This window comes from Tachysurus vachellii, chromosome 8 (genome assembly GCF_030014155.1).
Source record: "Tachysurus vachellii isolate PV-2020 chromosome 8, HZAU_Pvac_v1, whole genome shotgun sequence".
In the NCBI taxonomy this organism is placed as follows: domain Eukaryota; kingdom Metazoa; phylum Chordata; class Actinopteri; order Siluriformes; family Bagridae; genus Tachysurus; species Tachysurus vachellii.
The window spans coordinates 10,626,372-10,647,812 of NC_083467.1; the positions used below are offsets into that span (position 1 = coordinate 10,626,372).

At 37.4% G+C, this 21,441-nt stretch overlaps 1 protein-coding gene across 2 annotated transcripts; it reads right to left on the minus strand.

The window, feature by feature from the left end:
- Nucleotides 1-1,089: 1,089 nt before the first annotated feature.
- inpp4aa (inositol polyphosphate-4-phosphatase type I Aa) lies at nt 1,090-19,640 on the minus strand. 2 transcript variants are annotated; one of them, XM_060876249.1, is made up of 24 exons: nt 19,516-19,640; nt 13,027-13,273; nt 12,834-12,878; nt 11,771-11,889; nt 11,568-11,684; nt 11,378-11,457; nt 11,131-11,239; nt 10,781-10,871; nt 10,075-10,222; nt 9,841-9,971; nt 9,515-9,619; nt 9,038-9,146; nt 8,583-8,600; nt 7,767-7,953; nt 6,737-6,955; nt 6,304-6,613; nt 5,398-5,430; nt 5,131-5,303; nt 4,233-4,356; nt 3,506-3,773; nt 3,270-3,367; nt 3,077-3,189; nt 2,738-2,892; nt 1,090-2,554 (listed from the first exon to the last, which is right to left on the minus strand). In XM_060876249.1, the coding sequence occupies exons 2-24, from the start codon at nt 13,124-13,126 to the stop codon at nt 2,422-2,424; spliced, it is 2,985 nt and encodes a 994-aa protein (XP_060732232.1). In that variant the 5' UTR covers nt 13,127-13,273; nt 19,516-19,640; the 3' UTR covers nt 1,090-2,421. The 2 variants fall into 2 exon arrangements, with proteins under 2 accessions (XP_060732232.1, XP_060732233.1); XM_060876250.1 differs by lacking the exon at nt 8,583-8,600.
- Nucleotides 19,641-21,441: the final 1,801 nt, after the last annotated feature.

The window sequence follows — 21,441 nt, forward strand, 5'->3', positions numbered from 1 at the left end:
CGATATACCGGTCTGTTGTGGTGAAGAAAGAGCTGAGCCGCAAGGCAAAGCTCTCTATTTACCAGTCGATCTACGTTCCTACCCTCACCTATGGTCATGAGCTTTGGGTCATGACCGAAAGGACAAGATCCCGGATACAGGCGGCTGAAATAAGTTTCCTCCGCAGGGTGGCTGGGCGCTCCCTTAGAGATAGGGTGAGGAGCTCGGTCACTCGGGAGGAGCTCAGAGTAGAGCCGCTGCTCCTCCACATCGAGAGGGGTCAGTTGAGGTGGCTCGGGCATCTGTTCCGGATGCCTCCTGGACGCCTCCCTGGGGAGGTGTTCCGGGCATGTCCAACCGGGAGGAGGCCCCGGGGAAGACCTAGGACACGCTGGAGGGACTGTCTCTCGGCTGGCCTGGGAACGCCTCGGTATTCCCCCGGAGGAGCTGGAGGAAGTGTCTGGGGAGAGGGAAGTCTGGGTGTCCCTGCTTAGACTGCTGCCCCCGCGACCCGGCCCCGGATAAGCGGTAGAAGATGGATGGATGGATAGCATTAAGAGTGTACAGTAGCGAGTAAGTGAACGAAAGTGAAAGTGTAATTCCTCCTAACTCCTCCGCCTGTTTACTCCTCCCTCAACCTCCGTGCGCATCTTCCGTAAAGTAAAACCAGTTTATTTTAACATTCTCTTTTATTACTCTATGTTTTTATACAATATTTGGTCATTTATAAATACAGGTACTGTGCATTTTTCATATTCAAAACACATAAACAAAACAACTGGAGTGGAATTTTGTGAGCTGGAACGGATTAATAGGATTTCAATTCATTTAAACAGGAAAATTGTTTTGAGATTCGAGCAATTTGAGATACGAGCAAAGTCACGGAACGAATTAAACTCGTATCTCGAGGCATCACTGTATAGTTCTTTTATGCAAGACTTACAAAAATGCTTTAATCTTTCTTATGACATCAGTCCATATCTAAATAAATAAATAAACTATTTAAATAAACCTAATAAAGCCTCCAATAATAAATCTTCAATAATATTGAACAGCTTATTACTGAGCAATTCTGTCTGTTTGTAAATCAGAAACATAACACTCAGTAAAACGTGTATAATTTGTTTTAATAGCTACATGTTTAGACGAAGAGTTCTGCATTATTTACTGCTAATCCAGTATTTGTGTGGGCATAAATGGAGAACTGAATGACAAAGGTTACATGAGTATTTATACACTGCTAAGCATAGCCATCAAATAAAAAACAAACAATAATTTACATAATGTCTTTACATAGTTAAAGTTACGTATGTTCATCATATTGAGTTTTTTGTGTTAAACTCTAAACTGAGTTTTCCATGCTATAAGCATAACAAAGGGTTTAAGAAGTACATTAAAGTGTCTATAGAGATTCTTTTTTGATATGGAAAATTAATTTATCCTGTAAAGAAAATAACAGAATAATTTATAAGTAAGTCATGAGAATAAATTAGTATGATTCTAATCAGATGCACTTTAAACGGGAATAACAATAATGACATATCAGCAGAACCCCAAAGAGATTTACATAACACATGTACAAACAATTAACAACGAACGACTGAATAGTGTCTTAATTATCTTACACAACTTAGCTAAAATTATGTTAATATCTATTCACAACATTTCACTGTATTAACTGTACAAACATTACCTGTGCTTAGCAACAGCATGAGAAAGGCCCTTTCCTTGGAAATCTACAACCCGTAAAATACACACTGTTGCTCTTTATAAGGTAAAGGGCTGATTTAAAGCATTATATGTACAGCCTTGTGATAAAATAAAACTTCATAAGACTCACACCTATCAATTACTAATGCTAAATGTCAGTTACAGCATAATGTGCACATTTAATGAATAGAAAAATGAACAATGCTCATTTATTTATCCTATTGCATCTGGTGGAGTACATAAGCAGATGTGCATAAATAATATTGTAAATTCAGTCTATCAACATGTAGACACCTCCAAGATTTGTTAAAGAACAATCTGTTAAAGATCTGGTGAGAAATAGTAAAAACAATTGATTTCATTTTGTGATTTTATTTATTTATTTATTTATTTATGTCAAAGACCGTGTCAGTGGTTAATTTGGGATGTGAAACTGAGATTCTGTTCAGACTAAACACAAAATGTAAGAATGGTGAGAACTGCATGGGTTATTTTTGTAGTAGTTGCTGAGTGTTTGTTGCTTGAATGGAGTCCTTTTCTTCCATTCACAGGATTCCTGATCAAATATTCCTGATGATCAACTTTGATATAATACTCAGAATCAGACAAGAGAAGTGTCTTATGCAATCTTGTGAACTACATGTATCAGTGGCAAAAAAAAATAAAGAGGATGATGGGGAGAGCAGCCTGGTTAAGAATAGTAGGAGTTGGGGACATAGGTGAGTGTCCCAATCAAGTCTCCACCTTTCCATAAGTGCCTTCTGGAGGTCTATACTGTTTGGGGAAGGCCTTCAGCTGAAGGGAATTGAAGGCATACTTTCTGCTGCCCACATTCTTCATGGTGTTCTCTCTCCTGCAGCCCTCACTGCAGACAATGCAAAGTACATAGATTACACAATAGTTACGTTTACACCTGCTGAAAACAAAGATTTATCTGTTATCTAATAACAGAATTATCTTTGTTCATAAAAGTAAAGTGATCTATTAACAGCTTGTTCAAGTAAACTTTGTACAGTAAACATATCATGAGTGAGCGAGTAACCTTCACCTGCGCATGCAGTCCAGGGCCTGGCTTAAGACCTGTGGGGCCATGCAATGCTCCATCTGCAGGATCAGACACTGCTCCAGAGTTACAGACATGGCTGTGCGGTCCTTTGCACTCTTACAACAGGTTGCCCGCACACCATTGAGACGCCGGCACACCTTCCAAAAACAACATAAGAGCAGACAATAAAATTATCACTCAGTCATCAAATCAGTCAGATACATTGTTGTCATTGAATTTATTATTAATCGCAGGACTTTTCTTTAGTACATCTGAGAAGGATGGAAGGCTTGAGGTACAAACTGAAGCAAAACCACAAGCCGTCATTGTAAATTACTGTACCTCTGCTGCCTGCCAAAGGATGTCCACATTCTTATTCTTCCTGGAGCTCATGTTCTGAGCCAGGAATTTTAGTAGCTCTGGGATACAGTACTGACTGTGGGAACGAGGCAGACCTGGGGAGCAGAGAGTCGGTGAAACAACTACAAAGACATCATAAAACCTAATACAACATTTCAACTAGTTTAAGACTCACAGTCTTCAGGAAGCACTTCCTTGAACTGATCATAGTAGGAGTTGAGTCGTGTCAGACTCTCTGTATTGACTATTTCCTGTAGTGAGGTGTCACCAAACCTTTTGAAAAAGTAAGCATCATTGTAAAGTCCAGTACACAGATGAGTGATATTCATGCTTATGGATTATGATTTAACTGATTTAATTAGAAGGTTTAATCGATGAATTTAACAATGAATCAGATATACAGAAGCGTACTTCTCTGCGAGTGTCTGTTGCTCGTTAATTCCTATGTTGAACAGGACTGGCTGAACACGTAGCAACATCCCATTTTGGATTTCCCGAGGCAAAACGTCAAACATAGCCCCAGGCAGTGGTACTCTCACATTAAACCCATCTCGGTTCCCCGTGATAACAGGTAGCATGTCAGGGCCGAAGCTGGAGGTTGCCTGAGTGACCTTAAAGGTGACGTTCCTAAGGTCCAATACACCTATGCTCATGTCCTCAAGCATGGCCAGCTCCTCCCCTTTAATGTAACATACAGAGGGGTCCAAATGTCTCAGATAATTTTTAAAATCTAAGCAAGTATATTTTCTATATCTTGAATAATTAATAGTTACGATTCTGCACCATTTCTAAGTACTATTAATCTTATTTAAATGTAAGCAAATGTTTGATAGTGAGCATGATGTCTGATTTGTACAATAGGTCAAATTTAACTTGTGCTTAATCTCTTATGACAGTCTGATGGATTTGATCTAAAATGGATCATAAGGTTTTACACAAACTCATAAAGTCCACGCAACTGGAGTGCACAGTATAATTAAACAAAAAAGGGGATGAACCAAATACTAAGTAATTAATTTAATCGTTTCAAACATTTTACATTTCACTGCATTTGTTGTCGATAATATACTGAAATTTGTTTGTTTCTTCACGGTAACACATAGCAAGAAAATGCAAATGCAAACACACACACACATACCATAAGTGCTAAGTAGACCCTCGAACTGGACCAGTAAGCCGATGGTATGGAGTTGTCTAAGGAAGCCTTGATCACACAAACAATTCCTCAGCTTTGCTACGAAACCACAGATCACAGCTGCTAGCTGTGGAGAGAGCCGTGTTCATACATTAAATAACTAAAATTCCCGCCCAGAAGACTTGACATTCTAGAGTGTTTAAAAAAATTGTTACAGAAACTTCAATATACTCCATAGGCAACTTTCTGCCAACATGTTTATTTGATTACTGTGACTACTGACACACTATGCAGATTAGTAATGTTATATTTCTGAATTTGTTTAACATATACACTTTATAATTAGCATTTAATGTTGAAATGTGCATTAAGCTTTTTGCATAAAAAACCCTTGAGCTCAGGGGTCAAGAAACTAGTTGCAAAAATGCAATAAAAATGATAAGGAGGTTTTATAACACTCAGAGCAGGGAACATCTTAGATTAGATTAAATTTGTGGTTACTAAACATGCTGTGCTACTGTAGATTATGTGATGGCAAACACATTAAACTGTAAATTCATTACAAAAAAAAATCATAATTTGGTAATATAGTTTTGGGTTGAAGTTTATACATATAGAATGTTCACATATTCCTTAAATGGCTGTTAATCATATTATTAAAACAAAACCATAAGTAATGTTAAGCTAAATGAAAAGCAAAAACCACCTAAAGAAAGTGAATAGCTTCAATACCATAATCAATACTAAGTCTGTAGCTGTAGCGCTGTAACAGAGGGCCAGTGGTGTGTTTCTGCAGTAGAGCCGATGCAGCAATTTGCTGAGTTTCTCATTAGTGCTTAATGTGCATGTAGTTAACGAGGTGTGTGTTTGTGTGTGTGTGTGTGTGTGTGAATGCTCTCACAGTCTGACAGAAGACCACATCTCTGCGGTACTGTAACGCCAGGCTCATAGCGATGGTGGGAGCGCAGTCCTGCATCAGCACAAACACCATAGACTTCTTTGCCATGTCACTCATCATGGCTACACACTCATTCAGTGTAGTCAATAGAGGATACAGGGCATCACTCCATTCACCTGCAGTAACATAGATAACAGTGCTGATGTACTGCAAAGATACAGTGGAGAAAAAAACTATTCTGAACACATAAAATCCACACACATGGCTCACCTGGAGAGCAGCCATCGACATTAAGGCTGCCATCTGCAGGATAAAACATGTTTTATTATAGATATTCTATGACTAAATCCAACAAAATGTGGAAGTTTGTCTATGAACATTCTTAGCATATGTAATAACGGGTGGTTTGTATTAAAGGTACAAATCTTTAAACACTTTAGAGGAATTAAGGTAAAAAGACATTGATGTAAGGTTTCATTTTTGGCATCCGCAACAAAAAAGTAAAAGTGTTTGTTTTTTATAGATTTTTCTGGAAGCACCCATCAATTGTTGTAAACAGAGTGCTATAAGGGAAAGAGGAGGGGTTGGAGAGCAGACTCTCAGTGACAATCACGCCACTGAGCTTCAGATGATTACACAGACTGAAACAAACCCTATAGATTAGATCTCTGGTTGGAGGAGAAACTAAAAATAGATATATAAGGCACACAAAAAAGTACATATTATACTAATGCTAAAAAACAAACAAACAAACAAAAAAACTATTGTTTTTTTAACTGTTTTTGTTTTTTTTAATGATTTTTGGTTTTGTAGGAAAGGGTTACGGATTTTCTGTTTGCCATGTTTGGTAGTTGGAGGAAACATGACATGAACCAAGTAGGGCATTAAGGACATGAAAAACTTTAAGAGTATGTGTGTGTGTGTGTTTGTGTTTGTGTAATACTTGTCCCACATCATTCTTATTATGCCATCAGTGAGGCCTCATGATATAATACACTGCTCAAGCCTGTTGATTTCATTGTTTCATTATATGGCCGGACTAAAATCTAATAACACAACTAGCTTTTCACACGGCATGTAATACCGGAAATTAAGTGACAAGAAAAAAGGGATGTAAAAGTGAAAGCATTTGAAAGAACAGTGCCATTTAAGAAGACTAAATATATATGGACATACAGGTCGATCTGTGAGAACTGGTTACACATGCAGGAGTCATAGATGATGAAGAGGATGATAATGATGAATGGGAATCAGGAAGAAGACGTGATGAAGACAAGGTGGTGTACAACGAGGATGATGAGGATGGGTTACTGGGGTTGATCCAGAAGGCATTGCCATGGCTACCTCTCTTGCTAGTGTTGGGCTGCTGGTCAGAGAGGAAGACGTCCTCACTACTGTCGCTCTGTAGCCGATCCCTCATTAACAGCCTGTTCACACAGTGGATTACACAGTCCATACTTTTGTCCACATTCAACCACACCTTTTCCTACAGTAGAGATAGAGTGAGAAGAAAAATGAAAGTCTGTTGTGGAATAAATGGTTTCCTACTACACATCTGAATCACTGTTCAATCTTTTTAATACTTTTTCTGTCAGTTGAGCCCCCTTACCCACTCCTCCTCATGCCAGTCCACATTCATGGACGCTCTGTTCCCTTTACCACTCCACTTGGCTTGTACAGAGCTTTGGTCATTACGCAAAACCACACGTTCAGTGTCCGGCCCAGAGGGAGAGGTTTTAGAGGCAATGAACTCTGGTCGTGCTGCACTCAGAGCCTGGATGGCTGTGGCTAGCAGCCTGTTGTCACACACTGTCACCAGTTGCCTTGTCTGAGGAAAGTGAGAAACACTTCCAATTAATCTGTGAATACTTATTTAAAGAGAAGAGACTGTTACTGAAGAATGTTGAATGTGGTTAAGCAATGCACAATAACCAAACACATTCAAACAAAGGAGAATTGTGTGTATGACAGATTTGAAAAAGTAGTATGTGATACCCTTGCTGGTACCTGTTTCATTTGCCAGTTCCAGTTAATTAATTTGGAAAATTTAAAAATAAATAATTGTCATCACTTTCGTGGAATTAACACTCTGAAGTATCCTGGGAAAGCTTCAATTCAAAGTGGACCACACCATCTCCTTCTCTTTTCTTGTTCTAGTTCTCTACAACTTTTTGATCATTGCTTCCTTATTTAAGTCCTGTCCTGTGCATACTCTTTTTGTAGTCTTGTGAAGTATTTTTGTCTGCATTACCAAGCTGGGGTTTTACTTCTTTTGTCTTTGTTCCTCATGTTTTGCTGTCATTGCTTAAGACACTGGCTTTTTTGCCTGCTTTTGTGTGTTGTGTAGTATGTTTATGCCAGCCTGTGTTTTGACCCCTGCTTAGTATTCTATGATTACTAGAAAAATGCAAATAAGCATGTATTTGAATATGCATGTATGTCCTGCATGCCATCCAAGTTATCATAAAAAAAGAAATGGAACATGATTTAAAATAAAAGTTAAGGTGTGAATAATGAATGACAATGTATAATGAAAGTATAATAAATGCTAGATACCAAAAGAAACGGCCCTGCTTCAGGTGAAAGCTCATTAAGCAATGTAAAGGGAATAAAGAGGTTTGATTAGCAGGCAGACTGACCTTCTCTGTGAGGATGCCGAGGGTTCTCTCCAGTGCGTTAGCGGACCGCTCTTTGGCAGCCCGGGACAAGCGCTCTGTGTAGTAGCTAACTTGCGTCTTCAGGGTGTTAATGTGGGAAATGATCTCTTTTGCTCTTATCACATCCTGTGGCTGGTACACTCCTGAATGCAGATGGGACTCTCCAGTACTGTGAAGAGAGGGAACAGAGTAGAGAGGAATTGGGAGACTTAGTTTCAATGTTCTTGTGTTTACGCTCTCTCTCCTTGTATCTGCTTATTATTCCCATCCAGATCTATTTCACTGACGTGTGTCAAACACAGACAACCACAAAAATGGTCAAAAGTATATGGACACCTTCACATAACTGATGCCATAAAGCGACTTTCGTAAAGACATGGTTTGGAAGAACTTAAATGGCCTGAGCCTTGACCTCAACTCCTAATACCTCTATGAGGAAATGGAATGCTGACTGCACCTCAGCCCTTCTCACCCAAAATCAGCATCTGATCTCACTGATGCGTAAGTGGCCGAACAAACACAAATCCACAAAGACACAATCCAAAATCCAAAGAGAGACTAAATCTGGATTGTGATTTTCAAGAAGCACACATGATCAGGAGTGATGGTTAGGTGTCCATAACTGTTGGTCATCTAGTGTACAATCACAAATGAGTGCAACATACATGAGCATTCAATGGTGAAAAACAAACCCAAATAAAATCAGTACTCAATTACTCAATTTAAAAGTGGCTAAACACAGCAAACATACAACACAATGAAACTAATAACATAAACTTCTGCTTCACCAAAACTCACCCTTCATCCTCATATGCACTGATTAGAAAACAAAAATAGGAGTGTAAAAATCATTACTACTGAAAATAAATGCATTAATAAACAAAAAAACGTCCCAAACAAATAAATAAACTAATAAAAAAAACAGCAATAAGAAGCAAATATTTCCAAGGAAAGCAATGGCAATGACAATGAAGCCTCTGGCCACTCATTATAGGTTATGTAATACCATTCAATTGAGTACCGTGTAACGTGAAAAACGAATCTAAAAATAAATGAAGAAATGAAATCTTTCACAATATATTCCACAGTTTAGAGCTAGCTTCAATCATTTGCTAATGCTGTATTGTACAGCCGCTTCAGTCTAAGTGTAAATTTACTACAAAGATAAAACCATACTATATTTTTTGTGATTACATTATCAAAAAAACTATATTTATTTAAGAGTTTATCATTAAGATCAGATTTAGACTTACTGTTTCTTGGACTCCTCAAACTTCTGAATTAGTTTCCTCAATCCACTGCCCTTAAAACCTTGATGATGTGCTGCAGGGGCTCCAGTTGTGACCACATCATAGGTTCGTTCTGTAGGGAGATAAGTTACATCAGCTGGAGCTTGTGTTCATTAAAACTGAAACTTGGCTAGCTTTTTTTTAGTGATATTGATCAGTCATTGGTTATCTAGTCAGTCAGGCTTTCTGGTATCAAGTGAAGGTGTCTAAAAGGACAACATTGTTAATAAAATGAATGCTTGTTTTACAAAAGCAGTCAGAAATGTATTCTTATCAGGCACAACAATTTCACTGCAATTTTCACTGACTTGAGATGAAGTCACCATCAAAAAGAACATGAATTACTAACACTAAAATATGAATCGATTTTATAACATATGGCATCCTGATGAAAATCATTTTATTGTTCTATGCTGAATATATCAATAGCTGCATATATACCATATCCTGACTCGCCCTGTACCCTCATCCTTTGAATGTGGAGATTAGTCGGCACAAACTCCAACCTCTTATCTGCTTTCAGAATGCTGGATTTAAAAGAGGGACCTGATGAGAACAGATAAAAAGTATATGATATAAAGGTAAGTAACCTTAAAGCTGGTAAAATGATAGTTCTTCTTTTAATACCATTAGTTACATTATGTATATGGAATCAGACATGTAGCAGCATAACATTTTGGTAGCAGCAAACACTGTGGTATGTTTAAGCTCCGATTTATGTTGTTTCATGTTATATTATAAGTCTATAAGGAGAGGAAAATCTCTACCCTTGTACTCATGAAGGTCACTAAGTGTTTCCTGATAGGTGAGGATGATGGTCTGATATTGAGTGATGATCTGCCTCCTTAGATTCTCCCAACATGGAGACAACTCCCCCAACTCCTCCAGCTCACACACCCTTCAAACCGAGTATATAATATGTTAATATATCAATGATATGTACAAACATAAAAATGACACTACATGGATTAAGAGATACAATAATATACTATGGGAAATACCTGGCTGCATCTTCCTCCAGTAGGAGTTTTACAAACTGTCTGGGTATGTGAAGCGACAGCACGCTCTCTGCCATCTGTTCCAGGACACGCAGATGGTTCCCATCCGTGGTGGGCAAGCGGTACATCCGTGATATTGTACCTCCAAATACTACAACAATTATTCAAAGAATATTTTCATTAATATCAGATAATTGATTTTGATGAAAAGAAATTTGTACAATATCAGAGAAAAGGTCAATCTTAAGGTAAGTACTTGTTCGAATTTTATTAAGGATTTAATTAAACCTTTTTCTGAATAGGAAACTTTCCACTATCATGGGATGAATACAATCTATCCAGAAGGACCAACTTAAAAGCCCTTAATGGTAGAGATGGAATCTTTTTTATAGTGTAAATGTTTTAACAAACACAACGTTTGTGAGTCATGGAAAAAAGCCCCATTAAATGCTTACAAATATACATAAACCTAATGTTTAATAATACAAACCATTCTGTAAAAAATGCAACAACTTTAGGAGCCTTAGTCAGAATATCAATCACCGACCTCATCTCAAAAGTTAGAAAATTAATTTAAGATTTCTTTTCCCAAATACCTACTAAAAATAAGCACTAACAAGACTAAAATGTGAGAAATATCTGTAGGAAAATGATAATTTCATGCCAGACCAATAAATAGCCAATAGTGAGAAAATGTTTAGATTCTAACCTGCTCTCAGGAGTGTGTCTTTGCACAGTGAAGCAGATTTTGATTTCATTCCCATGGATTCAGTCAGACTCTCATCAACAGGCAAAACCATCTGTAATACCCAGATAAAATAATACATGGAAAATTACAATGTGATGTGTGGTTACATTCATCTAATTATCAGTGTCTTTACTTTACTGCAATAACTAGTACTAAATTATGGCTAAAGGTTATCATGAATATAGTTTATCCACCTTAGAATAGTTTATTATTGCATTCAGTTTCTTTACAGCCAGTTTAATTAATTTTGTGGTTTTATTTTCAAGATGCATAATGCATTTCTGTGACTGTACAGTATAAACTCCACCCACCCTGCCATTAATTGTGTCTGAGCGAGCCAGTGAGGCTCTCTGGTCTTTCTTCTCCTCCATCTGCCAGGCGATAATAGTGATGTTGCCCATCTTCTCATTTTCTGCTGATCTGAATCATTAAATACGAAAAATCTAACCAATGAGTTCTCCAGCAAAATTTATGTTTGATTTACTAAGCCTTAAATATACAGTACATCATAACAAAGCACAATTAAAGATGTATGTTTCTGTTAGTGTGTCCTATTACCTCAATGTGAGGTGTAGTCTATGATATTTGTCCTGAAGTAGCTCTTTCACTGTGAACATGGCAGAACCAAGAAGGTACATCTGAGGAAACAGAGATTTTTGTTAAATAGTTAGAATGTTAAGACACTTCTTTTGAATGTAAATATTACATTCTGTATAAAAATGATTGTGATCATTGATGATCTTCTCACCGTGCCCTGCGAACGGTCTTTGACATCGTAGACAGAAAGTTTCATTTGAGTCTGCTGGGTAATCAGGGAGTCTTGAAAAAAAGCAATGCTACTGAGGAAGATTGGGTTGCTTGTACCCTTAAATGAGAAGCAAAACACATTCATTACTAAGCATTACTAAGTTCATTACATTACAAAGCATTACTAAGTAGAACCTCTCTCACCTCTATGATCTCAGTCTGAGCATGCTTCGTCCAGAACGCTTGAGGAGGTGTAGTGCAGCTCACTGCCACAAAGCTACTAGGTTTACGCTCCAGTGTTGGAGTCAGTAACTCACTACAAGCTGGGAACAAAAGACTAAATCATTCATTCATACATTCATTCACAGTCACTCTGTCCAACCCAGGAAACCCTAGATGCACACCATCAAACACACACTCATTAATACCTAAGTAGCCAAGCTACCTATCAGCTTTATTTAAACAAGTAAACATTGTGTTCACATTGTACATTGCCTTAAAGGAATGCTATCTTGTGTTAATGCTAATTTAACATGGATGGGCAAAAATTTAATTCATTCATTCATTCCCAGTCTAATGCACAACACATGCAAGTGAACTGCCTTTAGCTTTATAAAACTGGTGGTGTTGCACAGTACAATTCTATTTGAAAACATCAGCATGCAAAAGTCTATGCAAACCATATGCAAAGAAATGTTTTAAAGCAATGATGCTTTCAAAAATAATGAAATTAAATGTTTTTACATAAACAAATACTATAGAGAGTCTATCTGATAGTGCTTTTATTCACACTTTTTTGACAGAAGACTGATCTTTTAACTAAAACCTTTTAAAAAAAAGTCCAAAATGCATTTTAATAACCACAAACAACTATTTGGCAATAAATAAATTAATATATAAGAAATTCCCTGTTCCCTTTTTGAAACCATGTCTATAATCTGGTCTTTTTATACTTGTATTCAAGGGATAAATATGTTTGATAAAATAAATTTGATAAAATGCATTTCTTTCTACTGAATCTTTAATTAAGGTTGTGGAAAATACTTGAATTTTTAATTGCATGATAAGATAATGTGATAATTTCCAAATATTCTCAGCAAAATTATATATAACACAGAAAAAACACCCCTAAAGCAGTCCGTTCCTCATTCACCCAAAGAACAAAAAGTGTTTAGTAATGGACCATCAATAAAAATAAATATGACAAATTTTTTGGTTCAAATACACTTTTGGTGATTACAGTGGTACATTTCTATCTGTTACTTACCCAGACTGAACTCCAACACCGGCTCGTCAGGATCTTGACTGTTTCCTGAACACAGATTTTTCTAATACAATGACTCTGAATGCTTGCAAATGAGTAATTATTATAATTTACAGAGTTAGTCATAAACAATAAAATAAATAAATAATGCAGTTTTCAGCAACCAAATAAGAATAGTACTCTGTCTATTTCTTACCTGTCAATGTGAGTCCTATCATTTCTGAAGCAAAATCAAATGTGTTTGCATGGTACACAGACCAGGGCCGGTGACGAGGACTGCGTTCTTTCCCCGCCATTGTTGAAGCAATTAAAAGAAAAACTGGGATTTTGGAGCCTTAAGTGGAAGAGTAGTGTTGATAGTATGGATGGGAACAAGTGCCCTCACACCTGTGAGGCTGTAAAGGTGAGTTGTGTATGCCTACTTTACTCCATAAACTGGACTTCTAAGGAAACCAGGACAGAGAAGAAGAGGGTGAAAAGAAATATGAATAAATATTCAAACAGCCGTTAACAATTGCCAAGACAAATTAGGCACAGACCATTAGATATACTTAATGAGGGACAGTAGAAGATTTAAAGCAGGTAAACATGCCTGTCTGTTATTCATTTGTGCTCAAGGGAAATTTCCTAAGAATTCAGGCTTTTAATCATGAAATTCTGAATCTAGAAATATTTTACTGCTCAGGAATAAGCTCTTAAAAGATGTTTGGATTGAGAGCAGTTGGAAATGCTAGATCCATTCACAATTATACAAAGAAATAAAAGGATACAAAGATCATGCTTAAGATGTATGGTCACTGTTTAGAAGAAAGAAAATGCACATTACTGTATGTCTGAAAACCTGTCTGTTTTCTGGAACTGATCAAATTATAGATAGAGGAGAACAGTGAGTTATTCTATGAATATAACCTTCACCGGGTTACTTTACAACCTCCAATTTGCACTTCCCCTATTGTAAAGGTTACATATTCAATAATAGATATGCAGGTATTTTTGTGTCTTCTTTGTGGGTATCACATCTGAGAGCTTCAGAAATATCTTCACATCAGATTTCTATCATTCATATCTCAGCACCATCATGAGCTCCTTTTTTAAAAGCTGATGTGGATCAAAGAGGTGTGAGAAGAAGGGAAGATGAGATATTCATTTAAGTGAAGCAAAAAAAAAGTGAGACTGGCAGAACCAATGATGAGACAGGTTTGCAGATTACATATCCCTGCAGTGTTGGCAGATGAAGCTGGGTACACTTGCTGAAACGCTCCCTTAGTCTCATCATAGCATTAAAACCCAAATCATTCACAGACCAAGACCTTTACAAAATTCTTTGTTTTTTATACTAAAAATGTGGAAATTGCACAATATTCAGTGCAGTATCTACATTAAATAAACAAAATACTTTAAGAACAAATGAAAAGGCCAGTCTATTAGGTATATCTATGTGCGTATATATAAAAATGGACAGATTTTAGCCTTGACAGAAGGCAGTGGGCTCTCCTCTGGTATCGGATGGTATGCATTAAATTCACCCAACAACCCACAGACATCCATCTGACTACATTGTGCTGCCCACAATGCTACTAATATCACAATCAGGGTTTTAATAATAACTGCACTGTCATGATTCACCCACAGTGAACATGGCAGTATTGGCAGCATCCTCACAAAGACCGCTGATAAGAGAAAAAACAAAAAATAAACATCACAACTCTAATCAGATCTATATTTAAATATCATGCCGGCTACAGTATCTCTCATCACTTGTACAGGCTCAAAGCTCATTTTCAATTTTTTATTCAGATTTTGCCTCAACATATGCATTAACGAAGGAAAAACAATGATCAAGGGGGGCACGGTGGCTTAGTGGTTAGCACGTTCGCCTCACACCTCCAGGGTCAGGGTTCGATTCCCACCTCCGCCTTGTGTGTGTGGAGTTTGCATGTTCTCCCCGTGCCTCGGGGGTTTCCTCCGGGTACTCCGGTTTCCTCCCCCGGTCCAAAGACATGCATGGTAGGTTGATTGGCATCTCTGGAAAAATTGTCCCTAGTGTGTGATTGCGTGAGTGAATGAGTGTGTGTGTGTGCCCTGCGATGGGTTGGCACTCCGTCCAGGGTGTATCCTGCCTTGATGCCCAATGACGCCTGAGATAGGCACAGGCTCCCCGTGACCCGAGGTAGTTCGGATAAGTGGTAGAAATGAATGAAACAATGATCAAGAAACGTTACATTTTCAAAAAGCAGTTATTTTCTACTAATCAAGATGGATGCAGAAAGAACACTACTGACTATTCCCAAATTCATTTTAAAAATAGAATTCACCCGTGACCCGAGAATAGTTCGGATAAGCGATAGAAAATAATGAATGAATGAAATAGAATTCAATTTGGAGAAATGTATCCTGCAGTGCACTTTCCTGAAGTGTGACTCATGGTTATGAATCAGACTTTTCCATCTTTTTTCAGTTCCCACACAGCACAAAGGCTGCTCATCCTTTAGCACTTGTAAATCTGTCTCTCTTCATATGGAAAAGGAACACAAAGGACAAAAATTTAAAACAAAATTTATCCTATTTGATTCAGAAATAAATGCATACAGCATAAATAAGCAATATCACATGGATTGCTGTTATACTGAATATCAGAACAGCTGTGATTTGTCATGCAACATACTGACTGCTAAGTGTAGTACCTTCTTCAGTTTATCGTTTTTTGCAAATTCTTTTGGACTATTGCTAGAATTTTATGTATTGACCATGAACAAGTTTACTGATGTTTATTGACCAATTAGTCTGCATCAAGATCCCCTTCATTTGATAATTGCAAACAAGAGACACAGACTACAGACCAGTTTCACTAATATAGCAATACTAGCACTAAGCCACTGTTACAGCAGTGTTTAAAATAATTCGTTTTATATGTGAATAGCAGTGAAAGAACTCAGCCATCCATCCAAACAATGGACTTTTCTCTCTGTTGCAGTCAGGGAAGTGTTTCCACTCCCTGAAGACCATCAAAAAGAGTATGAGGAGGAACCGTTTCCCACAATTCTGGTCTACAAGCAGGACGATGCTGTATATAGAACTCAGATTTTTTATTGACTCGTCCGCACAACACTCACTACCACAGTTGGATTTTGCACAGCGCATATACTAACACAGCAGCTATATCTCTCGTTCATCTTCTCTTGACAGAAAAGATCGGCCTTCCGTGACAGTGTGACGTCGTGAATGCAAGGCAAAGATTGCAAGACAAGAAGTTCCTCAAGCCAGCTGCATCTTCCTTCTTCACGATACACTCATGTCTTACAACCACATCCTGAAATTTGTGCTTAATAAGGAAGTTTAAGAGAACGTTCTTCTCTTTGTGCTTGAGATTCTCTGTTACTGTCTTTCAATGCACTTTCTGAGTGATGTCTATACATTTAGAGGAAGGGCCAAATATAAATGTATAATAGATATGGAAACTACCGGATTGAGTTGATAAGGAATGTAGGTCTGAGAGACTATATGAACTAAACCTTCTCATCGAAACTATGTTTAACTAAAATATTCCTCATGGCATGTTTGGTTAATAATATAATCCATATTTAATGTTGAACTATGTGGTGAAATCATAACACGCAGCCTAGACTCGCATGCATACTTAAAGAGACCACATTCTTATTGTTCCAAAAACTCTCTCTGATGCTCTGTAAACACTGTTTGTGCCTCACACCTTACTTTACTAGGTAATTTGTTATCAATTATAATTATTCTGGTTTTTGTTTGCTCACTCGGGCCACTACTGTATTTTGACCTTGTATGTGTGTGACATTTAGTATTTGCCTACCTTTGCATGTATTAATAGAGTTGAACTGCATTCTTTACTCTCCCACAATTGTGACGATCAGATGTCCACATACTTTTGGCCACTTTAGGCTAGTGATAGTCAACCACAAATAATACTTCCTTCACAGAAAAAAAACAATAGCTTATAGACTGCCTGAAATATAAGGCCAGAAAAGTAGCATCAAGTGAAAGTAAACCAAGTCAGGTATCATTTATCATTTTTTTTTTTCCTTCACATAACAGCACTGTACTTTATTCATCTACTCTATCTGTTAACCTGTAGTTGTTCTTGTCATTTGAGAAATTACTGTAACTAAGAAGCAAAATGTTGAACTGGGCTGAACTCAGTCAAGCAATTTTAAAGCCAATAAACAGCAGATGGCAAACTGACGGAATTTTATGAAACAACTCAGCATTATAACTGAAATAGATGCCCAACACTTCAGTTCGATAAACAAGCTGAGTCAGATGATATGAGAGCAGCGTGACCACAGACCACCTTCTTGCCTAGCTCCTGTGATCAAACATGGCATTCTTTATTTCCTTCATGTCTGCTGAAATCTAGTCATTAACCAGAACCTGAAATACCTCTTTGATATGACTCGATCAGGACCATGCGGAATAAGTTCTTAATTAGATCCCCGAGGAACTCAAACATGCAGTAACAAACAGGACACATCAAATTACAAGGATCCTGCAAATCTTATGACAAAAAGTAAGCTATGAATATTAGCTTAATTATATATGGATGATGAAATGGTAAGTGATCATGCTCATGCTTCACGATAAAATAAAGTACCAGACTATGACAGCAATAAAAAAAAGCTGAGTAGAATGATCACATATATGCAGTGCACAAAAATGTTGCAAAGAAAAAGCTGCATTGGGATATTTATTGTCCTAAAAGCAATCAATTGTTAAGTGGCAATTATAACGGCCCTCCTATACTTCTCCTTTCTATACCATGGGTCTCAGTCTTGTGATGCACCTTGGTGTTTAATCATCCTTTTCATTCATGTGTATGTGTATGTATGCTGGTCAGTGTTATTTAAATGCATAATGACTTAATATCAGCATACAGACACTAATCTAAGCCACACTACAAATTCTTATAACAATACCTCACAAAATATGCCTGAAATGACAGTAAATTAGTAATTACTACCTTAGCTACTACCTGAAATTAGTAACTAAAGACCCATAGTAAAGAAAACAGCTGTAAACTTACAGCTGTCAAAAGCAACCCACTAAATTGTGAACAAATGATGAAAAAATAAATGTAATACAGGATACTCCATGCTTTGTTAATCTGCCACACAATGAATTACAGCACAATTGTCTTTATGAATATGGACATTTGCTGTTGCATATCTATGACAGTCCTTGTTAATAATCACTACTGTCTTACAAAGCAAAGGTTGAAGTGGACTCCCTGCTAGGACAAATCAGGCCCGACCGACCCAGTTAAACAGCATCCCTCCACTCTCTAGAGAGACTGCCAGAACCGCCTGCACTGCAGATTCTTATTCCATCCAGCTTTTCTCACAAATATCTATTCTGTGATAATACTAACTCTACCTCACAATGTTGGAAGATTCTATAGACTATCTGTGGACATTTTCTTATCTTCTTACCAATCCAAATTTGAGTACATGCATCTAATTTTTCATAGCTTTCAAAAACTAGTTACTAACTGTCACAACATATTTCTGCAAACTGTCTTTAAATGTCTAACTAGAATAGTACAAAAATAAATACATGTACAAGAATGTTTCCACCATGTGTTTCTTCTCATGCATACATAATGCTCTTGCATATATATATATATATATATACAAATACAGACCTGTGTTCCTGTTTCTTCCAGAAGTAACGGCACTGTTTCTTCTGCTGTTATAGCACTATGTCTAAGACTCATTCATTTCCACAACACCATTTTATACTGGCCTGAAACTCTTGCCTTGTTGCTTGATTTCCTTTTGTGCTGCAGTTTAAACCTGGCACTTTTTAACAAGGATTTAGTGAGCAACAAAACCAAAATAGATTTTTACCTATGAACTTCATGGCTTTATAAGATTTGACGCCTAGATTTTTAACAACATTTCACATTATGTTTAATATTATTTTCTGATATTGTACATAATGAAATTAAGTTTAAACCACGGTAGTAGTAATAAATGTGCTCGTTAATAACAGATCCATGCACCACCTTGACAAGGGTTAGACACAATTCTATGTATTAAAGCTACAAGAAACCACAAAGGAGGAAATGGTCAAACAGTGAAGCAGTTGTGTTTACAACAGTGCTACTTTGTGTCTAATGATAACATACTCACTTGTTTTAATGATGTTTTCAGACAGTAATCAGAACTTCTAACAACACAGAATCTGGAACAAGCATCACTTGTCTAAATACAGACTGCAGCAAACGGAATCCAGAAAACAAAGAGCGTTTTGTGAAACGGGAAATTCATCAGACAGGCCTTAAACGCAGCGAACAGTCATCTTAAATCGATCCGACAGCATAAAAGAGCTGTTTTGTCTTTTCTGTTTCTGAAATACAGCGACGTAGCAACGATGCTGCAGCATCCTTAAACCTCTAAGCACCGAGATCACCATGGAGATGAGGAGAGAGGACAGAAAAGAGACAGGAGGATTCTGGCACAATGACGCTCACTACATTAAATATCAAACACTATGTCGCCATGAACACTCAGTTAACACCTTCAACAATCACCCACTGTTCACACTTTCGAGTAAGACTGATGAAAATTTTTGCTCATGTTTGTTTACAGCTTTCATCCAAACTGACACGATGCAAGAATGCCCATCTTTCATCAGAAACACAGATAAATGTACTTACGTTTCAGTCACCACCACGCTCCATTATGGCAGTGTACGCGCATCTATTCTCTTCTGTTTACTTTTCACAGATTATACGTGCAAAAGATCCGCTTTCTCTGCAGTGTAGAACCCAGACTCGCCCTTTCCCTACGTCATTCAGTGTGACGCAATAACTCTGTCGCGATAGGCTCCGCCCCCTCCACCTTCGCAACATTACGCTGACGTCAGGTGACGTTACAGCAAACCAGTGTCTACAACATGCTGTATATAATAACAAAATAGACCTCATGGCAGGCTTAAAGTGCAAATATGTTAACACCAGCTAATAATGAAATGAAAAATACATGCAAAAGCTGAAATTGTATGGTTGAAAATTGAGAAAATATCTGCAAATGTGCATGTAAAAGGTGTTCAGTATTCACAGAGTGCTGACCCATCGTCACCCACCATAATATTTTAATGCTGACATTTTTTTCATTTCCTAAATACAACCCTTACCCAATGTATACATTAAAAGTGTCATTGTTAAAAGGATTAACCATTAAATATGATATGTGATCACAATAGGGATGTGTGTTGTAGGGAGGAAGTCATTGTGCATTTGATAAACGTGCTATGCAAACAAAACTGAACTGAATAGAATATAGTGCAGGTGACGCTTCTCTACAAACCTAAGGGAAATGGCTCCATCTAGAGGTTATCATGGGGTACTACATGGAGTACTACACTGTTCCTCACTGTGGTTTTTATTCATTCTGCCGTACAGACCCCTCCAGTGATTTTCCTCCTCGTGATATATACCTGATTCTGCTCATATATAGTTTGTGGAGATCATCTGGTTCAATTAAAGAAGAAGAGGAAGAAGAGGAAGAACGTCACCTTCATTTAAGAGGCCAGTGCTTCTTTAAAGCAAAGCCGCGCACCAATCAGAATGCAGTCCGCACTGCAGCAGGTGTGTATATAAACAGGTAAAACCGGACAGGTGAGTTAGAGGCTTTCGCACAGACACAGAGAAACCTAGAGACATGGAATGTTTTGCGGAAGAACCAGTCATAGACCTTGACAACACAGGCTTGTGATGGAATTCTATTTCATTTCTGAATATTTTTATTTTTAATGATGTTTTTCATTTTTGCTTATTTTCTTTCTTCCACTGACCATCTGGACTTTAACTGTTAAAGAAGATTATAATATATACATTTGGATTTTCAGAGTGAAAAAATGTTTTTTTTCCATAACCAGAAAACATTGTATATATTTTTAATATCATGGTCACTGCTAGAATTGCTGTGCGCTGTCGATGTGTCTTTAACAACAACAACACCGAGTAAAGCTCCACCGCAGCGTCCACCTCACAATCCACAGTCGTTTCCCGAACCAGAGAAAACTACCTTTCCCATGTTTGTTGTAAATTACCCTCGTATTCAGATTCCGCTCGAGATAACATTATGGGTGTTACTTGCTTCATTTGCGAAAATAGGTAAGCAAACACACGTGTCCTCCACAGAGTCCTTAAAAACTAATCACAGCTGATAAAGAGTTAGTTACAGGCAGGTATACTATAATACTATACCTCTGTATACTAAACTGTACTCTACATTGAGTCTAGGGTTATGACTCTCACTGTATATAAATGAAAAAAGTGTGTTTATTGGTGTGTTTGTTAGACACATGGATACATAGTCACTATTATTAATTAGTAATATCATACATCTTAAGATATAGACATACAGTCTCTCTCTCTCTCTCTCTCTCTCTCTCTCTCTCTCTCTCTCTCTCTCTCTCTTTCTAGTTATATATATGTATATACAGCTTCTGTAATCACTATTTTTTTCGGTCTTGTTGTGGCTAATTACAAAATTCAGCATGTAAGTGGTCTAAAATAACTGCTATGATTTGTGTATATCACGGAAAACATCTAGGCATTATTTGCTCTCACTATGTC